Below are 16,629 nucleotides of genomic sequence, written 5' to 3'. Positions count from 1 at the left end.
CTGTTGTGATAGTGTCACCTTCCCAGGGGGTTTGATTCATTCAATGCAAAAGCAAACAGCCGTGGTGGAGCGGTCGACCCATGATCGTAATATTACAGGTTCGATTCCCGCCTTGCATGCCCATGAGTCGAAGTGTCCTTGGGCAAGACACTGAACCCCACCTTGCCTCTGGTGGTAGGCGGGCGCCAGTGTTCGTCAGCGGAGCCGCCACCAGTGTGTGAATGTGTGTGTGACTGGGTGAATGGGTCTGTGACTGTAAAGGGCTTTGGGCCTTGTAGGTAGAAAAGTGCTATCTAAGTATATGCAATTTTTACGCCAAATAAATTCATTTGGGGGTGGGGGGCATTCCCATCCTTTTAAATCCTAGCCCACATGAATTTTCCAGTGTTTAAAGTCTCAAGTCTAGAAATCTTTGCTAATTTTTAGGGTCATACAAAAGTAACACTTACACAGTAAGGATTGGGATGTCCTGAAATGAACAAACAGCCAGTGAAGGGCAGCAAATACATTTTGTGTTTTTTCCATTCCATCAATCAAACAACTAAAGTAGGCCCTTAAACTGAAAGCTCAGGAACAACTACATGTGTTACTCAAGTCAAAAACATGTTACCTCTGCCATCTATAATTATTCCAGTAATTTCAGGTATCATCTGCACAGTCTATAATAATTCAACACAGCATAATTTGTTTTCTAAAACATATATTTTTTAAACTGATTGTGAATAGAGTATTTCCTCTCAACCAAATGAGGTCATTTTAATGCTTTTTGTCATTTCCAATTTGATCACAGATGAAAACGCCTTAATGGTATTTTAGGTTGCAGAAAAAATGGTTAGAGGGGAGGGGTCTATTAAGGGTAAAAGTAAAACACAAACAAAACAAAATTATAATTTTCCCTTGCATTGCTCTGGTGTTACTAATGACCAGAATGAAAATGGAAAGCGATAATGTCCTCTGGGAAAACCACCACAGTGCAACCCTTCATTAAACTCTGAGGGTATTTTAGGCTGTTCTAAAAACAGAAAACCAGTCAGTGAAATTCTTTCAGTCACAGTAAACCTTTGCATGGTTTACCAACAGCAGCCCTTAATGAAAATTCAGAAAAATCCATTAAATTTCAGTCAAATTTACTTTTATTGATATGTCAACGCTGTGCTTCACATTTACAGTTGCAAAATCATTCTTATAACTGCCTGAGCTAAAACCACCTGAGAGGATTCTCTTCACCTTTTTCAGTCCACAGCAAAACCGCCAAGGATAAACCCTGATCTGATGCAGTGTTTGACTAGAAATGCTTCAGAACAGAAATAATTTTTACCTTTTAGAGCAGGCGGGACAGATTTGGTGGTGCAGAAAGTGTAGGTGCCAGAAAAGGGTCCCTCCCCAGCTTCGCTAATGGCCTGTATTCTGAAGTTGTAGCTGGTGGACTCTATCAGCCGCTGGACTTTATAGGTGTGGCTCGGTCCGCGATAGATCGTCACAAACCTGGAAGAGGACAATGAAGAAAGCAACCAAGAGCTGGTAAGATGGAGGATAAGGCAAAGGATGGACTAACCCCAGAATGTTGGATGTTAAAGATAAAACTTTCTGGTTAGCTGTGGAAAATTGACCCATAAAAGGAACTTTTTAGGATTAATAAAAAAATAAAAGTCAAGACCCACTCAGATAATCTTTTGATCCATTTTCAAAGTGTTCCCAGTGGTCTTTTAATCATAATTTTGCCGTTTCTAACCATAATTTGCCTCTGAGTCGGGGGGGGGGCTGTTGGTTCAGAGGAAGCCCACCCCCACTACCCGTCACCCATCTGTTTACACGGTCTCCTGTTAGTTTAAAGCCCCTGACACTCCCAATCAAACATTACCGGCGCAAAAAAAAAAAAGGTGAGCATCTGAACCATCCAGCATACAGTCGAGAGCCAGATGCCAGCTTAGACGAGGAAAACAAAGACGTGGATGGATCTGCAGAGCAGGGAGCTTGTGGCTTGCTGTAGTAGATTCCTGTTCAAAGCTAAAAGCGTTTTCGAACGGCCTTTTTTGACCTGCCCCTGATTTACAACGATTTGAATAAAGAAATACTCAGACATGCAATTTTGGGATAAATTTTCCTTTTCTCCTTTAACATTAAAAAAACACCCTAGAAACATGTTAAAAACAATTTAACAAAGTGGATCTTTGAAAAAATAAGACAAGAGACCTTTAGATAAACAAGATAGGGAAAAAAAAAGATGGATGTGATTTATGAACAGTGCAGGTAGCTACAGACCTGATAAATACAAAGAGCATCATAGCAGCTCTAAGGTGGCAGGATGAACAGATTTATGAGATTAAAGGAAAAAAAAGGAAAAGAAGTAGATATTAGCTAGAAAATAGGTACTTGTCTCTGCTGTTAGTTTCTTTTAGCAATATAACCAAAATCTGTCTGAAAAAAGATAAGAAGAGAAGCAATGACAAAAGGTAGAGTTAAAGCAAAATGCGGGAGGCGTGAAGAAAGGACGTCATGGTTCAGGAGAGCCCCATAAGTCCAGATGAGGTCTTTATGTAGCTGTTCCTGTGGCTGATATATGCTGCTCTTAAACCTTTCCTTCACCATAAAACACAACACGCCCAACGATGGCAGTCTGACTCTTTGTTTACAAGCAGCCAACGCTGGTTATTCCAGCTACTCTTTCACAAAGCGCTGTGACCTCCTCCTTCATGCAAAAAGATGAGAGCGAGGATGTCAAAGCAATTATAACTCAACACATCACAGACACAAATAACCCTTCACCGGTTAATGTGATGAATTGCAACCGTGATTCAGAGCCAAACTGGCTGCCAACTGACCACAGACAGCAGCAGACAGGGACGTGTTACCACTCTGATTGATGCTATTCATCAAAACGCCACTTTGGGCTTAAATCGAACATATATTCTTTTCCAAGTCTGATGGACTGACTTTTTTTTTCTTTTTTTCTCTCTTTTTTTTTTTATTTCCAAGCTGAGCATGAGAACAAAAAAAGGAAATTAGGAATATAGAACTTAAATATGCTGGATGTTCCAAGCAGTTTTGGTCATTTTATCCTGCAAGAAGTTGAAAAGTTAATACAATTTTACTTTTACTTTTTTTAAACCAGTAGGTCACTTTAATTACATTTATTCATTGTGCTGCAATGAGTATATGGACTTATGAAACTAGCCAGTGATTTATATCCGTAAGTATTTAAAACACAACTGAACAACCCTTAAAACTTAAAACTTTCGGACTGAACCACCTTCAAAACCAGACACACTTCTCCAAGTAACCACAAGGGGGCTTGTTATACAAATAAATCAGTATGCATTTACTGAAGCATAAAAGATGTGTTTTTAGTCTGGTTTTAAGTGTTTTTTTCATTTATGTAAAAATTGCAAGTTTAAATTCTAATATATATGTTCTATATTTGATGCATGGTCAGTTAAGACTGTTGTAATTAGTTAACAATTTTTTTTTCTGCCAAAAGCCTCCTTCATGTGTTTTATTGCATATTTATATACCAAAAATTGTGCATTTTCAAAGATTTTATATTAAAAATTTCAAGGAGTATCTGTATCGACATCGACAATAAAAGCCCTGTAATTACTTGGTATCGGATCTATACCCATTACTCAGTCATTCTATTTGTCAGAATAACCATTCTTGCTCTGATATCTTTTTTAAAATATTTAGCTAATAGCTTATCCTATTTTTTTATTGCAGTTATATGTGATTCCTGCTGGCCTCAGGTTGAACGTTAAAAACATTTGATTGACATTTTCTCCTGAGCCTGCTTTTAAGTGGTAGGGGTGTGGACTTCCAATAAATCCCTCCTGATTGGCGAGAATGGTTGCCATAGAGACGTTGACTCGGACTAATCACAAATGAATGGCAACTGAACTAACTTCATGATTGGTTGGAGCTAGAAGTAAACCGTTTTCTATGGATGATGTCAGACTCAATTTGTTAAGTTCTTACTTACAGTCAATGGCAATGATTGACCGCCATGTCCAAACTGGAAATCTAAAGAAATACAGAGAGATAATTTCTCCAAGATTTAAGCATGGCCTTCAGTTCTGAGTGTGCAGAGTTGCCTTAACTCCCTTTAAAAAAAATGGCAAGTTCATCTTTATCTGTTTGGTCTTTTTTCATAATACCCTGGACAGAAAAAAAAACGTTTACAAAAAGCAACTGAGGCAGCAGTACAAAAGAAATTGCTCAGCCAATTGAATGAATCTAAGACAGGCTTTAAATTGAATGAGACTTGCAAAAAATAAAAATAAAGAAGGAGCTTGTAAGCAAACAGATGGATGATTCTTTGGCGTCACTGTTATTTCTCCATCTGCATTCTTCTTAAACCAATCTTTTACTTTGACAATAAATGCTTTTACTTGCAACAACACCAACTGTTTCCATAGCATGCCTGCAAATTACCAGCAGGGAGGGCATTGTGGAGGCAGATGAGTAAAATGAGAAGGTAAAAAAAAAAAGAAAAAAAATCAAACTCATCCAGTTTTATGAGGGGAAATAATAAAGCAAACAAAATGAAGGGACATAAAGGAGCTGGGTGGAGGGGGGGAGCTTGAGCAACAAGTCTATACACAAGGAGACAAAGGTAAAATCACATTGAGCATGAAAGAGGGATAAAGATTAAAAGATATGTAAAAAAATTGAATATTTTGAAGAAAATGAAAAGAAGCTAAATTAGAAGAAAACAAAACAAAAAGAAAAACACAAAGTAGAAGTAAAGTCCCCCAGCCAATAAATACGCAACTAAATTAATAAACAAAATTAGATCAGAGGACAGAGACAGAGACCACAGGAGACGGCACAGAGGCCGGTTAAAGTCAAAAACATTCACAGAGAATTCCCCGATTAGATCTGCAGAAGGGGCAGCCTGACATTACCATATTTGTTACCTCATCTGAATGCTTTATTGTGCCATACTTGCAGCTCTTTCAAAGCACTCTGCCTGTGTCACAGCAAACATTAGCAGCGAAGCTTGCCATGTTTATTTCCCTGTATGAACGCAAACAGCCCCGCTAATTCCTTCTGCCACGGCGTGGTGAAAGAGCAAAAGGGAAACAGGAGAAGTGCACCCTGAAAGCAGCTCAGTTCATACTCCCCTGCAAGAGACAGCGACACACCGCTAATGCAGCAGCTACGCACCCGAGCATCCCGTCTGACCCGGCTGTAGATGGAAGCCATAAATCACACGCACAACCATTACTGGGTAAATCAGTGCGCTATATGGCCTAGAAACGGTCAGTGGAATATGTTGGATTTTCCTGACATATACCGCTTTCAGGGGTGGGCGGTGGGATCTCAGATCGCAGAGGGGCTTTGACTCCAGGATGTGCAGAAGCATGTATGACCTATGATGGCACTGCCGTCTGCTTATGTGTACAACATGACAGACAAGAAACAAAACTCATAGAACATAAAGACATTTTCGAAATCAACTATTTCAAATTAAAAATTTTAAGGACCCACTACAATGAAAATGGTGTTTTTGTTTTTCTAACCCGTTTTTTTCACAATGCATAAAGATAATAAAACTTAAAATTGCATTCCTAAGTATTTCTTTAATCAAATTATTAGGAGCGCAAAAAAGGCTGTTTTTGGACTGGTAATGTTAGGTTGTGGCTGTGAGTGGCTGCAAGTTAGCAGGAGAGTGTCTAAACAGAGCTCTCTATGTGTGATGTTAAGGGGGGGGGGGTGCTTTATGCCAACTGTCCCGCCAACAACTTAAAGGTGCATTTCTAATGAACCACTGCCGCTCTGCAGGACTGTCCTAGAAAATTACAGGGTTTTTTTGCTTTAAATTGAATAATCATAATTAAAACACCACTGGGAACGCTTTTGAGATTGATCAAAACATGATCAGAGTGGGAAAAATTTTACCAAATTTCTCTTTATACTTTTCTTTTTATTCTTCCGTTGCTGTATTTTGTCTATTTACTTTTTTCCATTGACATCGTTTTCCTTTCACAACAAGAAAACTTTTTTTTTCCCTCAGTGTGACTTTTTCCCCAGGGGCAGAGAGCTTTTTCAGACAAACACCAGCTATTTTCCTGGATAACAGAGTCTCTCCCTAAAGTTTATTAACAGAGAGCCGGTGTGACACATAGAGAGCAGAGAAAAAAAAAAAGACCACCAGCGAGAGGGGGGAGACATTCATCTCCATTTTGAAATCTTTGAGAAATAATCATTAAGCTCTTGTAAATTTAATCAACAAATGCAAAGTGTTAGGGTTCTCACATTTGCAATATAAAAAAAGAAATAAAGAAACACATGCAACACAAATGTTGCAGAAATCATATTAGTGAGATTAAAAAGACATAATTTAATAAAAAACGTTGTGATATAGGAGAGTAAAAACAGATTTACAGTTTGTTTGTTTTTAACACCCAGTCGAGGTTTAAAAGTTCAAGAAAAACTGAAAAATACACTCTCCTCTTACGCTGCAAACTAATTAATACTTGCAAAGATTTAAAATCTTGTTTTTAGAAATTCAATACATTTTCCCAGGTCTTTTGTAACAAACCTTGCAAAACTGAGCATATAAAAATCCCTGACAAATTAATTTGGTGCCTTAATGTTCATGAAAACGCTGCCAGAAACCCTACAGGTGTTGCAGGAACGCATCCACAGTAAATAACTGCTCTTTGTCTGGCAGGTGAGAGCGCACGGCCCGACCAAGCATGTGATCACAGATCACAGCTTGTTGTGAACATCTCCGTCTGTTGCATTCTCTCCCCCCTCTGTAACTTATTCCAGGGTTGCCAAGATACCTGGGTGCCAAATTGGTGCCAGCCAGGTCCTAATTTAAACTCACACACTGGCTGACAGAGATGGTGGATGGTTTCACAGTGTGTTTGGAGGTGGGGTCCCATATTCCCTTAACATCAAACATTGATTTTTTTAAAAACATCACCCTGCGATTTGTCCGGGTGTGTAATTACCTTGGCGCTTACATCCATCCTCTTCCAGTCCCAGTCTGTTAATTCTCTTTCCTCCTCTGTCTCCTGCTCCTCTTTGACCAGTTAAGTGTTTATTATGGGAGACGGCTTCCCAGCTGGCTACAAATACTCCCAACATGACTACTCCATGGTACATGTAGTTACTGTTCCTACACACAGCCTCGTGGAGGATGCACACAGGTCGTGTATTGACCAGCTGAGGCTTCAGCAAAAGTGCAGCAGTAATGAGTCAAAAATAACATTTAAAATAACAAGCAGAAAACCTTTGGTCAAATTTCAGACTGCACATCCGAAATGTTCGATTTCTAATTAATGTCAAAATCTGCAATTTAGTTACTTTCATTTTGACTCTTTAATGTGGAAAAGATCAAAATAATTATTTTTGAAATTTATGTCTGAATAATTTTTATCCCTTAAAGATCCACTCCAATGAAAAATGTGTTTTTGCTGTTTTTAACATGTTCTTGTAGCATTTCTCTCATGGAGGACGACATATATATAGAAATTTAAGCTTAACATTTTATTTGTAAGCGTTTCTTTGTTCAAATCGTGGTGAATAAGGAGGGTATGAAAATATGCGGTTGAAAAAAGAAAAAAAAAGTGTTTTTACGACGTAGAATTTAACAAATCGGCAGGCCACAAGCTCCCCTCCATTCTGATGCATCCACTTTCAGACAAATCGATCTATGTACGTCTTTTTTCCTCGTCTGAGCCGGCATCTGGATCAACACTATACAGTGCGAACAAAGGCATGATGGGAAAGGTGGGCAAGATTTCACCGGACCAACAGTCCTGCCCACAAAATTCTAATGAACTACTCCTGCTCTGCAGAAACTATGTTTAAGATAATGATAATGATGTCTAGAAAGTTTTTTATTTTGGTTACAAATGGCAAAATAATAGTGAAAAGACCACTTGAAACACTTCAAAAGATGATTGGAGTTGGACTTTAAGATGCTACATTTGTTTTATATTCTGTTATAAGCTGATCAGACCTGCAGACTTTTGCAGGGACATCTCACACTGTAGTGACATGAAGTTTAAATTGCACACAGATGGACCTATGGAACCCCTTTTTTTTGTAGATGTTCCCCTCTAAAGATTATTTTCAAACAAACACCATTGGTATGTGATCACCTGTGGTTCTTGTCCTCCATCTGTAGCGTGTAGACGATTTCGTCTGCCAGCAGAGCACGTGCGTGCCCTGCGTTTTCGCTCCACTTCAGCTTCAGGCTCTGAGGACCGGCCGCCGAACACTCCAGGGGAGGCGGGGGTGGAGGGAGGGGGCGCGTTCTTGCCAAAATAGGTGCACTTAAGGGACCGGGGCCAATGGCGTTGACTGCATGGATCTGCACACTGGAAGTTTAAAAAAATAAAAATTAAACAAGAGGGAAATGGCTCTTTAAAAATTTTTCTTTAGATATTGTTTGCTATACATGTTCATACATCATTTGCCAAACTGTGTCCAATGTTGAAGTCACCAGGAGAAAAAAAAAATCATAACACAGGCAGGTCCCACTGCGAAAACAACAGAAAGTACAGTCCTAGATAGATTTTGTTCTTGAAAGTCCCCTGATGCTTCACTTCTAGGAATCCCCACCCCCTTCCACACTTGTCCAAATGCCATTATCTGATTTTTTTCCATGCTAGAAAACATCCACCTCTTGACATTTAACTGCTGACTTTATGTTACTGTAACCTTTACCTGCAGCTAGGTGAAGAAGAAGGAGAAAGGGCAGCATTCTCCCATCCATCCACGGTGCAATCAAGCATACAGGTTAACCAGAGATTAAGATGAATAAGGATGTCTGCCTGTTATTTTGAAGTGATATGGAGGCAGGTAGTGTTAAAAAAAGAAACTGGAATAAAGTGTTTGAGACTCTTTGCCTGGGTGTGGATCTTATCTCAACAAGAAGATGTAAGGATGTATGGCTACAAACTGATCTTCTGCGGGAGGAAGCCAATTCGTTCTGCTGATAAACTTTCAATTTAAACCAGTTTGGATCTCCACCTAAGGTCTGAGGGTCTGAATGACTCCCAGAGCTATGGTGTTAGGGTTACAGGGCTCATCCTTGGGGAACGATGAGACTAATTTGTCAGTAAAGCTGGGGTTTACTCCACAATTTGACTTGATTGATTAAACATCCTTTTTTTTTAATTAAAAAGACCAAAATAAACTAATTTGGTAAAAAAAAAAAAACAACAAAACATAATAGTTTTCATACAACTGGTGATTCAAGCTGAGCAAAGGTGGAACTTTTATAAATAAAATAATTATTTTTACAATGAAACTAATGGAAAAGCATTTTTCTGTCTAAAAAGGAAAAGGTTTTCAATTAAAAAAAAAACAGTTTTAATATGTTAAATACTTTCTTATTTTTTTAACCCAGGCTCACATAATAGAGCTTTGTAGAACAGAGGAATGAAGGATCCAGTTTCCCGTTAGCACTAAGAGCAGGCATGGAAAAGGGGCTCACAGCTGAGTTCACAACTCCCAGCCTAAGTTTTGTCCAGATCTCCTCACCTACACACTGCTGGTTAAAGGCTAAAGGGAAACAGGTGGTTGGAAGCAAGCAGGACCATAAAAAACATATGTTGATGTGGTGTTTTGGGTTCACTGGCAGCCGTTGTGCAAGAGAGCAGTCTGACATGGGGACAGGAAAAAAAAAGGTTGGGAAGAAGACAGCTTTTCGCATGAACTCCATGCTTCTTTCAGGGTACTCAACACGCAATCATATGCACACAAACAAACGGAGTGGTCGCCACGGCCATTGCAGCCGTGGCTGAGAATACTGATGACTAAGCAGTTGTTTACTGCCGAGTTACATCACAGCTTACAAAAACATCCCACATGCTCTTCCACCAATGATGCGTCTGCACTTACAATTACTACTGTCTTAAGTGCGATGAAAACAGTCTGGTACATTTTAATCACAATCAATCATCACCCTAAATGGTCTTTGTGCATCACTCCTTTGTTTCTTTGGCCCCATGTATTTTTGGTCACTTGAGACAGAATTTAGGAGCAGTATCACTTTTCTTTAAGGACACAGAGTCTTCATTACAGAGGAGATGGACGGTTGATGGAACATCCATGAAATCACTACTGAGCTTTAATATAAATGACCTAATGGCTCCTTTAGATAATCATCAGCTTAACTGATTACATTTTTTTTATTTGAGATGGTTTATTTCAAGCAATCAAATAAGAATAATGCACAAAACAATACAATCAGAAGCGACACATTCCTACAAAGACGAGTCAAATTTAGGATGATTAGATATTAAATTAAAGATTGCTTGAAAGGGAGTGGAAGGAAGCAAATTTATATAATCCCACCCTTGTTCGAGGAGTGGGATGGGCTTACGCCTAAGCAGTAGTCACCTGTATTCGGTGTCTGGCTGCAGGTCCGTGACCAGGTGACTCGTCCCCGACTCCACAGTGATGGTCTGGTTACCCAGGGTGATCAGGTACGATGTGATGTCGGCCCCATTGCTGCTGGGCTCGTCCCACTTCAGGAGGAGGCAGGTAGACGGGGAGTGGCCCGTCTCCGGGGACGATGGAGGGTCCAGCAGCATGAGAGATGACACCTGGTCAGGGTTTGTCGCTGGCGTCCGGAAGCTCACCTTCTCGCTGAATGGACCAGCACCGGCATGATTCACCGCCTGAGCATGGCACAGAAGCAAAGGGAGCTCTGGGAAAAACTGTCATTTTATCAGTTAAATATATTTAAATGTACCTGCTGTTTCCTCCACTAAACACCTGATGGACTCTGGCAAACATTCTAATCAGTTGCAGAGATACGTCTGCTTCATAAAAGCTTCGCCCATAAATGAATAATCAGCAGTTTGGATTTACAGATGCCTAAAATACCACAAATCACCAACCTAATCGAGCTAATTTGTCAATAGTTTGGATCAGTCGCAGTGAAACCTGAGGAGCAGATAAACCGAGCCATAAATAAAAGGCTGTAACAGGAGCCCCCGCACTACATTTTGATGCCGTTTTGAGAAACACCATTATATTTATGCCTTAAATGGACTTGAAAGTCGGTTGGTAAGGTGAAAGATTACCACGCAGGAAACCAGGGTTCGATTCCTGGAAGGGAATAAACAATGGTAATCGGGGCAATTACCATATCAATGGCGAGCAATTAACATCACCTAGTGAGGGGTGATGGGCAAGACCCTTAACGCTACTGCCTCCCGAGCGTGGGTCGCCTGCAGCTCACCGCTCCCCCAGGGGATGGGTCAAATGCGGAGAACAATTTCCCCATTGTGGGATAAATAAAGTAACAATTATTATTATCAAACAGCTTTATGAAGTTTCCATAAGCACCTAACTTCAAGTGTTTAAGAAAAAAATCTCTTCTTATTGGCTGCAATGTTTACTTCGGCGAGGCTCAAAAGCACACTCAGCCCCCACCATAAAGCACGTTGAGCTGAAGCGCCACGCAGGAAGACAAAGAGTTCAGCACATTTGAAGCCTGTCGTGATTGAGAGCCATTGCAGTCACATGTGTGTACCGCACCCTGCAGTGGACAGTAACCTGTAGACAAACCGTTGGCACACAAACCGTTCCAGTGAAAAGGAAATTAGGCTGACCTTTGTTTTGTCCTTGTTATAAATGAGCCAATAAAGGAAGAGGCCATAAAACATGATGTTATTGGATGTAGTTTTAGAAGGGGCATCAGAACTCTGTGTGCGTTGGGCAAGTACACACACACACAATACCAAACGGCACCTACTTATGCACCGGACTGTAGTATTGAGGCACAAAAATATCTGGTTGTGGTCCTGGTTGTGTAAATCTGCTAGTGCTACTTTCTGTTGTGATTGTCTGCTTTCTGCTTTTCTTAGCTCGTCTGTCAGAGAATCCTTATTATAATCCTTATCCAAGTGCTTGTTACCTGTAGCCGGCAGCAGTAATCTGTCGCAGGCGTCAGGTCTGACAGTTCACACTGTGTGGCTGGCCCACAGTAGATGAGCTCCATGGGTTCATCTTCCCTCGCCCACTCCAATCGATATTCAGAGATGTCTGTACCCGAACCCTCGGGGCTCTGCAGCAAATGGAAACACACGATCAGCTCATGAAATCAATGCACACCTGACATCAACGCTGCTGGATGCAATGCAACATGTACCTCCTGCTAGCAAGCCAGCTTATTTCTCATTGACTGCATTTGTGTTTTTCATTAAAACCCAAACTGAGTCTTCCATGCTGAGCAGAGTTTAGGGTTCTAGGTTTTTGTTTTTGTTTTTTTTTAAGCGGCCCTGTTTCCCATTTTTTAGATCCCCACCTACATGTAAGGTAAAAGCCCTGTATGCACCAGCAGGTTGTAATGGATAAAAACCTGTTAGACTCAGAGCTACCTCAAAGGCTTTCTCTCTGAAAGCAGAAAACCAATTTAATGCCACATTAATGTAAGCCAAAGAACAGAGGGATCACAGGGTTTCCTTCAATTAGCAGCTAAACAGGGGCCATTTTTTTATCTCTTCTTTTTAAAAGACTGCAATAGGAAATTATAGACTGTAAGAACAAAATTTTGCATTGGGGCACTCATCTGTAGCTCAGGAGGACCATTCAAATGTCTTGAGTTCTGTCTTCGTTAAAAACAGTGTCGGTTGACCCTTCAAGGCAACTTCACTCAGATCATCTTTTGATCCATTATAAAAATATTCCCAATGGTCTTTTAATTGTGATTATGTCATTTTTGGGCTAAATCAAAAACCCTGTGTCATTTTCTAGGACATAGATTCTGTAAAATGGCAGGAGTTCAGAAGAAATTTGCCTGTAAGTTGTGGGCGGGACCATTGGAACACCATTGGAACAGAGTGCCTCCCCCCTTCCTCTCAGTTCTCTGTTAACACACTGCCCCGCTACCTTAAAGCCCATTACACCCTCCAACCTAACATTACCGGTACAACAAAAACGGTGAGCAATATTGAAGCTATCCAGCCGTTTAAATTTTAAGCTTAATTTTCTTATTATTTGTCTTCCATCGTCAAAATCAGCGTCTCCATCACATATTAGTTTTCCCTGCATTGCTTCGATAAAAAGATTAATGCTCAGTTGAGTTAGTCTCACCTCCCAGTTGATTGATACACAGGTGTTATTCGTAAGAGCGATAAGTGGCGACCCACACTGTCCAGGAGGTCCGGCTGCGGTGGTTACTTCTGTCACCTCAGAGTATGGCCCAAACTGAAGGAAACGCAAATAAAACACTTCAAAGAACCCTTTAAACAGCAACATGGTTAGGGTTGGTTTGCAGTTTATTCATTTATTTGTTTTACCAAAAGTGGTTGTAGACAGGGAAAAATAGAAAAATAAATTGACTTAATTCATGACTTTTCAACAAAAAACAAAAATGTACTATCAGATAAGGAGCAAAACTTTAAAAATCCAGCAGATTCAGTAAACTACGTTAAAAATAGGTTATTTTATGTCTAAGTTTTGACCTCATTGCAAAGATAGATCAGTTCTTGTTGAGTTATCATTGTAAAATGCACATAAATGGTCCATCTAATCGGTTTGAGGTTTGTTTTCCGTCATAACCACATAATTACAATAAATTAAGCACTGACGTCACCAAAGTCATGTCCGTTTAACGCCCATGAATTTTCCTCGAGGAACATGTCACTATTTTTATTCTCATGAAGGGGGGCTTCTTGTTAACCAGTGGTTTTCTCACCCCTGCCTCATTTGCCGCTCTCAGTCTGAAGCTGTACGTCGCTCCGGGAAGCAAGCTAGCCACGGTGCACTGCAGCTCCAGGCCGTGGTACACCTCTGCTGGAGTGGTGTCCCCCTCACTCATCTCCAGGCTGTACACACACTCTTCACACACCCCTTCACACACAGGAGAGTCTGCAGATGCAACAGGAAGAAAACAAAAAAATAACAACAATTTACTGTCAGTTTACATAAAATTAGATGAACTGAAAACCAAGAATTTGCAGCAAATGTGAGGTTTATTCCAGAATATGTGATGAATCTTCTAATGACTCAGAGATTGATTAGATGCCTTTTCTTCATCTTGCTCACAGGAGCATCAAAGTACTAAACGATGAGAACATTGCATTGGGGAAAACCCTTTAATATATCCCGGCTGACCTTCAGCTGCAGCCAATAATTGCAGCAGCGTTGTCTGAATTTGAGCTGATTAGAGAAACGAGCAGCTGCATGAAGCTGGTTTAAGAACCAACTTCCTCGGCAGGGCCAGCTGCCAGCCTTTTGGCTGCCAACAGATAGCCCTACCAATCTGCAATAATGGGCTGACATTAGACGAGTTAAACCACATATGAGCGTAGCTTAGACATTTAATGAGACGAATTGGGGCTCAATTAAGATGAAACATGGTCGACTTCACTTCTGTTTGAGCCGGCCAAAGAACCCAATTATGTTTTCCAGAAGGTGATTTAGCTCACCTAATATGCAAATGTTTGGGGAGAAAAATAAAGCTCAGCAGGGTATTCCCGTGTTCTCTACTCACCCCACTCTAGCTGCACTTCCTTGTGTTTGGGTTTACCCACAATCCTTGGCGGCTTGCAGGGACCCGGCGGGACACTTAAAGTGCGGACCGGAACGCTAACGGTGCACTTTAGGAGCAGAAATAAACAGGAATCAGAACAAGAACTCATAAAAAGACAGAAGAACCCAATTAAAAAGTCATTTAGTTGAATTTGAAGGATTGTCATCAAATGATCAGATTTCTTTGTTTTGGAAAAAGGCAGGGGCGTGTCTCACCTGGCTGTGTCCTCCGGTGGAGATGCTGCACACACGCAGGCGATAAAAGGTCCCAGGTGTCAGCCGCTCACACACACATTCTGTCGCCGGACCACTGTATGCAACCTCCCACTGGTTTTCTGCACAAACACGCGAGAAAACTGTTGCACATTTTCTGCTTTTTTGCACATAAATCTCCAGATACATCAACTGTTTCCTCAAAAACGTAATCAGATCTGGTGCTACATTGATCCAGGATGTTGTTGACTAAAGGATACCAATTACCAATTGCGTCTCTTAATTAAACTGGGGACACATTTGGCTTCCAGTTCAATTGAAGTAAATCATTACAGCTTTTCTTCCAAGAAAAGAAGCCGAGTGCAGAAAGACAAATGACTGAATTAGTTGCTGTGTGGTAAATAAAAAGAGCTTCTGAATGAATCTCCGTACCTTCAGAGCTTCCCTCTGAGATTTCTAGCAGGTACGTAAGAGCTTCTGCGCCGCCGTTGTCCCGGGGAGGGTCTGTGGAAGGAATAGATCAAATTCATCAAATTTAAATTTTTGGACTGGTTTTAATACCACAAAGTAGACCCCCCCACACACACACACACAAAAAAAAACGTCTCAAAGCACATTTGCTAGTTTGAGCTGCATACCCCATGTGACGGTGAAGCCGTAAGGCGTTGCCGCGGTGACACAGGGTGTAGATGGAGGCCCTGGCTTGTCTGGGTTGGTGGTGCACACCAATACTTCACTTGGACTGCTCTTTACCTCCATGTTTGACGCAATGAGCTGCAGAAAGAACAACCAACAAGAGACATAAAGAGATCTACAGAAATCCAGTCAACTCAGGAGAATCTTTCAAAAGAAAAAAGCATTTTGTTAATTGGATGCAACTTCCTTTTTTCCTACACGTTTCTTCCTCCAAACCCCGGCAGTTTGATAATGTGTGTGATCAAGTGTCACAAGCAGCCTCATCATGCACATCTGAAGAGTCATGAAGACCCCTGTACTCACAGAGACGCGGTACATTCAGTCTCAAAAGGTTCCTTACATTAGAAGCAGTTTCGATCAAAGGATGAACCAAACTGGGCTCTCCTCTTGACAAACAGCAGGTGAATTGCCTCGTTTCCCCGTGTTAAATAGCAGCCAATTCTCTGGTGGCGTAATGCTACAGTGCTACTGATGGATGCTGGGTAACAACTTTATGTTTTGTGTTCCTTAAAAGATTTTAAATTTCTACCATTAATGACTTATAGTTGATTGATTTTAAGAGACAGAAAAATTAAAAATTAAATTAAAAAACAGATGGTCAAACGTTACAAAAACACTATTTCTGTTGTCAAAATGCTAAAAAAGTAAATCAGCACTGTTGTATTCCAGCTCAGCAAATGTGTAATAGTAGCTACAGTAGTATACAGAAACGAAGACTCACCCTGAATTTGTACTGTGTACTTCTCTTCAGGCCTTGTACAGTACAGGTCAAGTTTTCTCCAGTGTACTTTGGATAAAAGTCTGTTCCCTGTAGGAGAGACAATAGGGCTTTGGTTTGGTTTTAGGACATTTTTAGCTTAAAATACGAACATCAAAAATATAACCTCATAGTGGTTAACTCAAGGTTTTACACATAATATATACAGTAAATAGAAAGATAAAAGACGGGACTCTTTAGAGTCACATTACAGCAGTACACAATTTTCTCCTTGATACTTTTTAGTTTGCAAGTATTTTTTTAAAAATAATAAGTGCTCAAATTATAAGATAAATAAAACAGTATTAAGTAAGTCACCTTTTTTCAAATTATAAGTAAGAGAAAGTCCATGTTAGTGTTTGTGTTTTTAGAATGGATTTAGCTAATTTTAGCAAAATTACAATTTTTTTATACAATGGAATTCTGGGTAAAATGTTAAAACTTCAACTGTGATAAAATTA

The 16,629-nt window shown here is 40.3% G+C and overlaps 1 protein-coding gene across 4 annotated transcripts in view; it reads right to left on the bottom strand.

Annotated features, from left to right (window-relative positions):
- fndc3ba (fibronectin type III domain containing 3Ba) overlaps nt 1-16,629 on the bottom strand; it is a 100,496-nt gene that overhangs the window by 6,965 nt on the left and 76,902 nt on the right. For all 4 annotated transcript variants that reach the window (XM_004082165.5, XM_011490172.3, XM_020713392.3 and 1 more), the window contains 11 exons: nt 16,133-16,219; nt 15,354-15,489; nt 15,148-15,219; nt 14,719-14,837; nt 14,465-14,570; nt 13,667-13,839; nt 13,063-13,176; nt 11,885-12,034; nt 10,360-10,640; nt 8,112-8,330; nt 1,319-1,485 (listed from right to left, as the gene is read on the bottom strand). In XM_004082165.5, coding sequence (XP_004082213.1) covers nt 1,319-1,485; nt 8,112-8,330; nt 10,360-10,640; nt 11,885-12,034; nt 13,063-13,176; nt 13,667-13,839; nt 14,465-14,570; nt 14,719-14,837; nt 15,148-15,219; nt 15,354-15,489; nt 16,133-16,219 — 1,624 coding nt within the window. The remainder of the gene's footprint in view (nt 1-1,318; nt 1,486-8,111; nt 8,331-10,359; nt 10,641-11,884; nt 12,035-13,062; nt 13,177-13,666; nt 13,840-14,464; nt 14,571-14,718; nt 14,838-15,147; nt 15,220-15,353; nt 15,490-16,132; nt 16,220-16,629) is intronic.

This window comes from Oryzias latipes, chromosome 22 (assembly GCF_053564925.1).
Source record: "Oryzias latipes strain Hd-rR chromosome 22, Olatipes_Hd-rR_3.1".
In the NCBI taxonomy this organism is placed as follows: domain Eukaryota; kingdom Metazoa; phylum Chordata; class Actinopteri; order Beloniformes; family Adrianichthyidae; genus Oryzias; species Oryzias latipes.
Note: the sequence above shows the minus strand (reverse complement) of the source record. Positions and strands in the feature narration are given on the sequence as shown.